Here is a 10,470-nt window from a genome sequence, read left to right as displayed (position 1 = left end):
TAATTTTAATAACAGTTTCATGGGGGAAGAGGTAGCATGGAATGAAGAGAGAAGTGGTCCTGAATCAGGAGACCAGGCTCAAATACAGGGATTTCCACAACAGGATGTGCTTATATTGATGAAATCACAGTTTGGAGCTTGCAAAAAATGGAGAAAACAAGTTCTGTTTAATTTAAATAGTCTTTTAAAAATATGGGCCATCTACCAACAGTGAGGCTGATCCAAAAAAATTGCTGGGAACAAAAATGCTCGGGATGTGTGTGTGCGGGGGTGACTTAGAAACACACATAGAAATCCCATTCTGATGTCGATAAGACAGGTCTGTGTTCATGCCCACAAATAAACTTTATCTTTGGAGAATCCACAGTCTGCATTATCCATGCTTTTCATTCCTTCAAATATTTTAGAAAATCAAGAGCTAACTAAAACTAGATTTGTCTCAGGATTATTTAATTCAAAACTTCTACACTTTATTTTTTTTTCAAAATTGGATATTTAAGATATTTAAAATTTTCTTTTGGTATCCTTTAGGAGAAAACTTGGAGATGCACAATATGACCATCCAGCACAATGTCTCCAATGGAACCCTAGAAAACCCAGCCCACTGTGATGACTACTGCAGGAAGGTTCTGGTCACACTCTACAGCATAGTGTTGTTAGGAGGTGCAGCTGGCGCCATCCTGATGGGCCGTGTATTGTTGCACAGGAATTCCCAGTCCATCATCACCGTCATCATCGCCAACATCATCGTGCTACATTCCATCCTGCTGCTCAGTCTTCCATTTCGCCTCAGTTATTACTTTCTGTTGAAGTGGAAGTTTGGATGGTTCACCTGCCGGGTCGTCAGCAGCATGGTATATGTCCATATGTACTTCACCTTTGCTTTCTACGTGACCATCATTGTCACACGTTTACTCATTTACTTTAAAAGGCTCCCCATGCAGGAATTACAGAAGTTCCATGCAGTAGCCTTGAGCGTTGCCATCTGGCTGGTGGGAATGCTCGTTTTCTCCCTGATTTTTCTGTTCCAATATGGCACCCATACAGAGTCCTCTCAGCATCACTGTTTTCAGTTCTACCAGGAACTCAACCGCACATCAGTGGTCGCTGTGAATTACTGCATGATTGGCATTCTCATGGTGACAGTCTTGGTCCTCTCCCTGATTCAGTTGGTTGTCATCGCACAACTCACAAAAACTCTCTGGCCTGGCATGTTTACACACCAAGAGTTCCGAGCTCAGATCAACAGTTTCTTTTTCCTGGTGGTGATCGTTGTTTGTTTCCTGCCACATCACGCCTTTCGGGTTTTCTTCATTCAAAATTATTTCCAGAATGAAACATCCGAGTTGATTTTGTACAATGAAATCTGTGTGGCTCTAACGACTGTCTGCTGTCTGGACATGTTGTGTTTCATAGGTGGACTGGTCCATTGAATGCTTCCTCTGGGCTGCCGGTGTTTGGTGGTTTTGTCCAAAAGCAGATTCAGTAATGGAATAGCAGGCTAGACCTTAGCTCTGCCTTCAGAGTAGCTGAAGGCTGTTTGTATATTAACCTGTCCTAATTGCCCCCCAAAGGAGGTGGGACGCAGAAAGGCAAATTAAAGAGAATGTTAGTCCCCTGAATCGCAATCAGTGGCTCCCTGTTTGCCTGTAGAACCAAATACAACACCTCTGTTTGGCATTCAGACCTAGCTTTTTAGCCTCATTCCATGTGACTCCAATTTCATACACTCTCTGACCTGGCAAAATTAGCCTTTTGTGATGATGTCTATTTTCTTTTTTTTTTTTTTTGCAAGGAAAAAAGACTGAAAAGAACATCCTCTCCCCACCCCCAGCTCATGATGCCCTCCCTCCGAATTATGGAATCTCTATTTGGTGTCTATTCTCTAGATACGTGTAAAATACGCTATAAAATATTAGTGTATATACTTACATGGGCACATGGGACTTCACCCTATAGGATGGAAGCCTTTTGAAGATAACTTTTTTCATATTTTTGGAAGGCTTATTATTTTTTGTATCCCCAGTGCCTAGCACTCTGGTATCGGAGTAGGAACTTCCTAAATACTTTGATCACTTCCTTAATTGAAAACAAAGCAGCGTCACAAAAACTTAGAAAGAAGAGAGTGTTTAGGAGAAGGGGGTGGTCCACAGTACCAAGTATCCAGAGCGGTCAAGAAGAGAGACCTGAGAAAGGATGCCCCCCCAGATTCTGTAATTATGGTTACTCTGAAGATGGCCTCAGTTGAGTGGTGGGGCTGGAAGTCAGATGTGAAGAGGCTGCATCATGAGGGAGAGCTGAGAAGTGGAGGCAGCAACTGGCAATAGAGTTTTCTGGGAGTCTGGCTATAGAGGGAAGGTGGGAGATGGGAGGGTCAAGGGAAGCTGCTTTGAGTTCGCGTCAATCCATAGTCACCAAAAACCCATTCTTTGTTTCTCTGTATCTCCAGAAGACAGTGACAGCCTCTCCCAATGTAGCAAAACCTCAATTCTTAACCCCATAAAAAAATTTGATTCTTCTTTCTCTCATCTAGTGCCACAGACCACCAGTCTTGTTTCTAGTCCTGCCCTCATGGCCATCTTCTGGGGAAGCATCTCCTTTAGAAGAGCCAGCCATCCCCACCAAATGCCACCTCACTGCTGCTCTCTGGGCAGGGCAGCCTAGCTGAGCAGTGGAGTTCCCCTAGAGAGCCAGGAGGCTACAGGTGTGGGGCAAGTTAGACTATCAGCTACCCTTGCACCCACTGCTCCCCTCAGACCCCAATGGAGACAGTCTAGGACCTTGAACCCAAGAGCTTCGGGAAGAACCAGGCTTCCAGCCCAGTGCCCTCATTCAAGACACCCCTAGGGAGATGCAACCTGAGCCCTGCTTCTGCAGGAGCTGCAGCCACAGCCCCTGAAGGTGGCTGGGAAAAGGAAGCCCAGGTCCTCTCCTGTGGCTTCACATCAGGAACTCATGGGATTTTATTGGTGGAAACATTAAAGAATAAAGAGGCTGCCTCCTCCCAGGGAGCCATCGCATGTAACAAACGGTATTTTTTAGAGAGTAAAAAAGAAGTCAGCACACCTGGCCGTCTAACCTTGAGCAAGTTACTTAACCCCAATTGTTTAGGGGCGGCCAGGTGGCTCAGCGAGTAAGGGCACCGGCTCCAGTGTCAGGATGACCTGGATCAAATCCGGGCTCAGATACTCAGCACCACACCCAGAAATCTGGCCGTATAACCTTGAGCAAGTTACTTAACCCCGATTACTTAAAAAAAAAAAAAAGAAGTCAGCACAGCTGATTGATATGTTGAAAATGTCCAGAGATGTATGTGATGTGTAGCCCCTTTGCTACCCACTTCCGTAAAGAGGTAGGTTGGGGGTGTTTCCTTCTAGCTTCATTCAAGGCCTGTTTGATCTTTATAATTCTGTCACATTTGCTTTTGATTTTTGGGGTGTGCAGTTTATTCTTTCAGTTTACATTATATATTGTGTCCTTGGCTCTGCTCACTTCACTCTGCATCAGCTCAAAAGTGCTACTAAAATATTTTGGAATACATGAGGATTTTTCTTTTACCAGTGTCTTACATTGGCCATACACCCAGTAATGGTTCAAAAACATTTTAGTCCCTTTATTTGAAATATTCTAAATTCCAGGAGAGGGGGGTAGGGTTGAGATGGGGAGAGAGTTTGGAACTCAAAATTTTATGGAAACTTATGTTGAAAAATAAAAATAAATTAGGGGGGGAAAGGAAAAAAATATTCCAAATTTTGGAATGGTTGTCCCATGTTGCAGCTCCATCAACAATGCATGAGAGCTCCTATCATTCCACAACCCCTCCAACGTTGACTTGTCCTTTTTTATCTTTTTGCCAATTTGAAGGGTGTGAGGGCAAAACCCCAGGTTGTCATAATTTGCATTTCTTTTATGAGTGATTTGGGGTGGTGTTTTTAAAGTGGTTAATACTTTGTGATTCTTCTTTTGAGAATTGTTTGTTTCTATCCTTTAACCTTTATCTGTTGGGGGATGGCTATTATATTTATCTGTTGATTTGTTGTTTATGGAACTCAGACATCTGAGTTCCCTTCCACCACTATATTGGTGGTTTGTCTTATGCTACAGGAAAGGCCCACTACCTCACCCAGTTATATTTGCTGAGACTGACATGTTAGAGGCCAATTCCAGCATACGAGATGCCATTTTGGGTATCTACAGCCTTTTTCTCCCTCTTGCCCCCGCCATGCCTCTCCCTCTTGTCCAATCCAAACCCAGCTCCAGACTATGTGCCAAAAGCTGATTCATAAGGTGATTGCTTGGTGTCCGGTAGGCTGTCTCCCATAGACACGATGGCATCCATACTGGCTTCCTTCTCAGCCTACAATGCTAATAATACTGTATTAAGCACTTTGTGCACATTTGTGGAATGAATGAACGGCAATGCCTGGGGAAGGCTGAGAGGGCACAGGACATAGGAGGTGCCTGAGGGGTAGTTCAATTGTGGAGCCAACTTCTGAGGAAGGACAGTGATGAGTGTCCAGAGCTGGGCAGCCAGGATGGAGAAGGGCCCAGAGTCTGTGCCACAGGACTTGGTTGGCACTGGGGATACAAGGGGAAAGAATGAATCAGGAGCTGATGTCTCCATGTTTGCGGTGGGTTGTGTGGCCTCTGAGGTCCCTTCCCACTCTGAGATTCTGGGATTCTGAGTCTCCTTCCCACGGCTTGATTTCAAGATCAGCCTAGTTCATCTATGTTCCTCCCCTCCATGATCCTCACCCTTGGGCTCATTTCAGATTACAATTTCACATTGATGGCCTCAGGTAAATGGGCACCTGAACCTGGTCACTTACTGACTCACCACCACTGTAGCACAGCTGGGCCTTTGGGCACTCATTGGGACTCCATGAAACCCCTAGTCTTTCTTTGGCCTGACAACTTGTATTCAAAGGAATGCCTGGGTTCAGAAATATCTAGAAGACTAGTACTTAGGAAGACAGCCCAACCACGAGTTTGCCCATCATGTGGTACTGCCAGCTCCGCCAACAAAGCATAAGCACTCACATGTGTATACACGTGGCATCTGGTAATATGAGCAGACAAAGGTTCATTCCCAGAGAGGCAGCATGGTCTTCTAAGCAGGTGTACAAGCTCTCAGGGCTCCTTACTGATGCCAGGGTTGGTGGGCGAAGCTCACGCGGGGGCAGTTTTAGAGGACCACAAATTGAGGGGAGGATCTGACTTCTGAGGAGGAAGGAGGAGAATGACTCGGGGCCCCTGCATCAGTCAGGTCAGGAGCTCATCCAGTCCAAAAGGCATCAGCTTTCCCTTCCTGATGCAGAGTTCCCGGTGGCAAAGCACAGATTGTCCCTTCTGCCTGGGCTTTTGTGGGCACCAGACGTCCCAGCCTGGCTCCTCTCGTTATGACTACAGCATAAAGCTACAGCTAACGCCAGCAATAGAAAGTGTACAGTTCATTCACCTCCGGAGGAAGCCATCTCGACACTGCATCAGCAGAATGGGAGGGGCTCAGAGGATTCCCCCGTCCCTGTGGAGTCTCCAGCCATACCTGGCTGAGCCTGTCCTGCGTTTGTTGGGGGTTAGAAAAGCAGTATTGCTGGGTTTTAAGTCTGGCTTCTTTACGTTCAAGGCTGTACTTGTAAGTGTTATAATAGATGTGGCCTTTTTAGAATAAATAAACATGATATACAGCAGATATCACTAAACTAAACAAGTCACCCATGGGGGGAAACGGTGATTTTGATTCTGGCAGGAATGTGGGGTGAAACTCTCAGCTCCATCTCAACCCTCCATCTCACCAACTGAAGAGCTAGGGCAGTTTGTACAGGACCAGTGCCAGTTGTCAGGTGTATGATGGGAAATGAGCTGCATTTTCTTTACCCAAACCAGCAGCAGATAGACCTGAAGGAACTATTATGGAGGCTGAAAAGAAGGTTGCCTTGAGCTCAGGGCTTTTGCTGGCTGTGGCCATAAGGACTGGGACAGTCCTGTGCCAGGGAAAAGGGCCACGTGGCAGCTGCATTTCAGCAAAGGACCAGCAGATGGCAGCGCTTGGCAGAGGACTGGTCCATGGCATCCCAATGGACCCCTTGCAGCCTAGTGGAGACAGCAGGTCTCAGGCTGCAGAGAAAGGAGACCCGTACAGTTCTGCAGGAGCCCAGCAAGGAGCAGCCTTGGAGGCTGTGCTGGCTTTCATTGCTTGTATCTTTTAGGGATTAATCAAGGCCAGTATAATCCAAAGGGAAAGATGAAGGAATCTCCAAACTTGAAGTCAGTGAATTTGAAATCAATTACTTGCAAAAGTAGAAAACACGATATTAAAGGGATGGATGGAGAAAGATTTAGAAAGAATCCATAATGAGTGAGGCTGAGAATGGCTGTCCATGTATGAGAAGTCACTTCTTTCAGACTGATCTCATCTCCTTTTTATGGAAGGGTAAGGAGACTGTGTTTCAGGGGGATTCAGCGGACATGCTTATGCTCGGACCCCAGCAGAACATGTGACCAAGTCTCTCTCATGATCCTTGGGGACAGAATGGCGAGCTGCGGGCTGGAGGATAGGCAGCATGGATGGGTTTAGAAACGCTTGAGTTACTAGCCCCAAAGAGCAGCCAGGAATGCTTGTTAAAACTTGTCTCTAGTGCCCCAGAAATCTGACTCTGTGCTGATTAACGTTAACAACTTGGGTGAAAGCATCGATGTCAGACTTAAACTGCAAGATGATCCAGAGCTATGTGGAGGGGTTGCCATATTCTGTGAAAGAGTTAAGGTCCAGAGATCTATGGGCAGGTTAGAATGCTGGTCCACAACCAATAAGGTAAATTTAAAAAGACCAGTGTGAACTCCTGCATTTGGATCCAGAAAGTCAACCTGAAAAGCACAGGATCATCGAGGTGTTGCTGTATAGCAGAGAGTTGATTTGAAAAATCTCTGATGGTCCTAGTGGACTCCAGCCTCTAATTGGCTTGATGGCACAGATATGAGAACCACAGAAGTGATGCAGCCTTAGGCAGAGTTAGGAGAGGTACAGTATTGATAACAGGAGATAACCATTCCTTGGCCCTTGGCCGTGACTGGGCCTCAGCTGAAGCACAGTGACCAGTCCTGGGTGACGTGGTTGGTACCATGAGGTGGGTAAGCTGGAAAGCATACCACAGGATAGCCCAGGGTGACCGAGGGCCTCATGCAACATGGAAGGTCAGGTAGGGACGTGGGGGCATTGAACCTGGGCAGCAGAGGGCGTGCAGGGCGCCATACTGGAGATCTCCAAGGACTTGAAAGGGTGTCATGTTGAAGAGGAGGAGGAGACCTGGTCTGCTTGGCCCCAGAGGGCTTCCCCTCTTTTCTTCATTTCCCTTTTGTCCTGTCTCTAGCTCCCTTTGTGTATGTGTGTTTGCTTGGTGTCTCCACCATTAGACTGTAAGGTCCTTGAGGGCAAGGACTGTCTTTTGCCTCTTTCTGTATCGCCAGCACTTGGCCCAGTGGCTGGCACAGCCTAGGAACTTAGTGTTGATTGAGTGAATAAATTAAAGCCAGGAGCAGTTGTGGGACGTGGCAGAGGCAGGCTTATATTTGAGCTACAGAAAAGCTTCCTAACAATTAGGGCTACATACAGATGGAACCAGGTCCGCTTTCCTGCTGGTCTTCAGGCACGCTGGAGGACCCCTGGCTGGGAACGTTGGAGATATGGACCTCTGCTCTAGATGGCGTCTTAGCTTACTTCCAACTCTGAAATCCTGTGAATCTCAGCTGGACGCGCTCAAGTATCTGAAGCCCCCTGCAGGGGGCTTTGGGGAAGGGGACTGGAGTAATTGTGCGTCTGAACCTGTCCCTCCTGAGGGTCGCTCGTTTCAGTTTGGTTTTAATAGACTAGAGTTCTTTACATTTTTGGTTCTGAGGTGGTTTCTGGAATAACTGAATAAAAGGGCTGGATTTGAAGCCGAGGGGCTGGGCTCTTTGACCTTTCATTCTACCAGCCTGTCCCTGTGAGTGTCCCCAGGACATGTCCCCTACAGACACCTCAGGGAAATGAGCACACAGCCTCATTTATAGCGCCAGGGTTCTGCACATGCTCAACAGGTATCTGTCGGATGAATGGACATGGTGCCTTCCAGCTGAGACGCGCAGAGGCCCATCTCTGTGCTCACAAGCGGGGCCAGTGAGCCATTCCCATGAACCGCTACTTCCTGGTGCCTTTGAGTGTGAAATGACACCAGCTCCACCAAGTCCAAGGTGTTTGTCCCAAGGACCCAGGGGCATCTCTCGTCTGGTCTCCTCTGTAGTGAGAATGTCAAGGTTGATTAGTTTCACTTCCTGCAGTGTTACTGGATGCTTGTGGCCTGTCTGGATATGGTCTCACACCAGGTGGAAAGAGGCATGCAGTCTGACCTACCTTTGGCAAACCACCAAGGTCTTTCAGTGTTTCTCAGAACCATTCTCCTGGTATTGATCCTGTGAGTTGTGGGTCACTACAGGGCCAGAAGGGCTAAGGCTGATCTCCACGAGGGCCATGAGGGTGTGTGCTGGGTGCGAGCATCTCTACCATGTTAGAGATGAGCAGTGGAGGGGAAATCCTGGAAAGGCTGTCTTCAGATGTCTGAGCCAGGAAGAAGAGGGGCCATCCTGGGGCCAGGAGGGCAGATGAACAGCCCATGAGCTCTGCTAGTGTTCTTGTGACATTAAGACCCAGGGCATGCTGGGTGAACCTCGTGAGGTGATCTGATGGGAAGGACATGGACAAGAGACAGACTGGGTGGATCAACGGGCCTCTGCACAGTGGGCGAGAATGCTGGCCCTGGTGAGATCCCCAAACCACTGGAAGGCTTAGAGTGGAAGAATATGCACTTAGTAGGTTAGAACTTGCCTTCCCACTAGCCTAGGACAGTCTAGAGGCCAAGGGCCTTGGTCCTTTTTATCTTTGTATTCATAGTGAGCAGTGGTGAGGCCCAGAGGAGGTGCTGAATGACTGCAGGACTGGCCCTTGATCTTGAGATCTTCCTCTTCTAATGGGCCCAGCTCCCTGGTTTAGAAGCATTCCCAGCCCAGTGGTTAAAAAGCCCTTTCTGCCTTAGGCTGATAGAGAGGTTCTCTGCATGGAGAGCAGGTGCCGTCATTCCTGGGTGGGTGATCTCATCTCCTCACAGTTACCAGACACAGGTGCCTATCTTTTCTTGGCTGATGCATTCCAGTTGGCAACCTGCAGAAAGCCTATAATTTGGGGCTATTTGCAGAGCCGAGAGGAGTGATCCATCATGAGCCCAGTGACTGCTCTGTTTTCTGGCTTTAGTCAAGCCCACTTTTCATGATGACCATCCTGCAAGTGCCCACTCAGGGGAGCGACTTGCCACCATCCTGCCACCCCAGCTCTGCAAGAGAAAATACTGTAGATGATGCCTGGGGAGAATCTGAGGACATTTGCCTTGTACAGAGAAGAGCTGAAAGTTCTCACAGAAGGTCTAGCTAGGCACGTGAGTTAGGAAGAAGTCAAGAGTAGAAAAGGAGGAACTTTCTTAGGGAAGAAAAATAAATTCTGAAGTCAGAGCCTTGTTAGATCTCAGGAGTGATACTAGGGATAAAGGAACAGGGATTCCTGGAAAACATGGACTTGGTATGATGTCCAGAGCAACAAACCAGGGGAGAAGCATCTTGAGATGAGCCAGAGCTGGAAAGAAAGCCTCTCTTCACCCTCCTTGTGCTGATGGAGAAGGAGGGTCAGGGAGGTCCCCTCCGCTGCTGGTGCCTTCCCCTCCCTTCCCATGCCATGTTCCTCCCCCCCCCCTCTCCCTCTCTCTCTCTGTCTCTCCTCTCACTCTCTCTGTCTCTCACTCTCTTTCTCTGTCTCTCTCTCACTCTCTCCTCTTTCTCTCTCTCCTCTCTCTATCTGTCTCTCTGTCTCTGTCTCTCATTCTCTCTTTCCTCTCTCACTCTCACTCTCTCTGTCTCTGCTCTCTCTCTCACTCTCTGTCTCTGTCTCTCTCTCACTCTCATTCTCTCACTCTCTCCCCTCTCTCTCACTCTCTCTGTCTCTCTTACTCTCTCCTCTTTCTCTCTCTCTCTCTGTCACTCTCTCCCTCTCACTCTCTCCCCTGTCTCTCACTCTCTCTCTCTCTGTCTCTGTCTCTCTGTCTCTCTCACTCTCTCTTTCACTCTCTCCCCTCTCTCTCACTCTCTCTCTGTCTCTGTCTCTCTTACTCTCTCCTCTTTCTCTCTCTCTGTCACTCTCTCCCCTGTCTCTCACTCTCTCTCTGTCTCTGTCTCTCACTCTCTCACTCTCTCTTTCACTCTCTCCCCTCTCTCTCTGTCTCTCTTACTCTCTCACTCTCTCCCCTCTCTCTCTGTCTCTGTCTCTCTCACTCTCTCTTTCACTCTCTTCCCTCTCTCTCTGTCTCTCACTCTCTCTGTCTCACTCTCTCTTTCACTCTCTCCCCTCTCTCACTCTCTGTCTCTCTCACTCTCTCTTTCACTCTCTCTGTC

The 10,470-nt window shown here is 47.8% G+C and overlaps 1 protein-coding gene across 1 annotated transcript; it reads left to right on the top strand.

The window, feature by feature from the left end:
• Positions 1-538: 538 nt before the first annotated feature.
• On the top strand, positions 539-1,715 carry LOC138158477 (probable G-protein coupled receptor 141). Its single transcript, XM_069084556.1, has one exon. The coding sequence runs from the start codon at positions 546-548 to the stop codon at positions 1,431-1,433; it is 888 nt and encodes a 295-aa protein (XP_068940657.1). The 5' UTR covers positions 539-545; the 3' UTR covers positions 1,434-1,715.
• The last annotated feature ends 8,755 nt before the right edge of the window (positions 1,716-10,470 follow it).

Source organism: Petaurus breviceps, unplaced genomic scaffold (assembly GCF_028583685.1).
Source record: "Petaurus breviceps papuanus isolate PSGF00001 unplaced genomic scaffold, PetGlider_PUasm1.0 174, whole genome shotgun sequence".
Taxonomy (NCBI): domain Eukaryota; kingdom Metazoa; phylum Chordata; class Mammalia; order Diprotodontia; family Petauridae; genus Petaurus; species Petaurus breviceps.
Note: the sequence above shows the minus strand (reverse complement) of the source record. Positions and strands in the feature narration are given on the sequence as shown.

Bases quoted from the DNA above. Each gene is read 5' to 3' on its own strand.
- LOC138158477 (XM_069084556.1), top strand. From the start codon at position 546: ATGCACAATATGACCATCCAGCACAATGTCTCCAATGGAACCCTAGAA.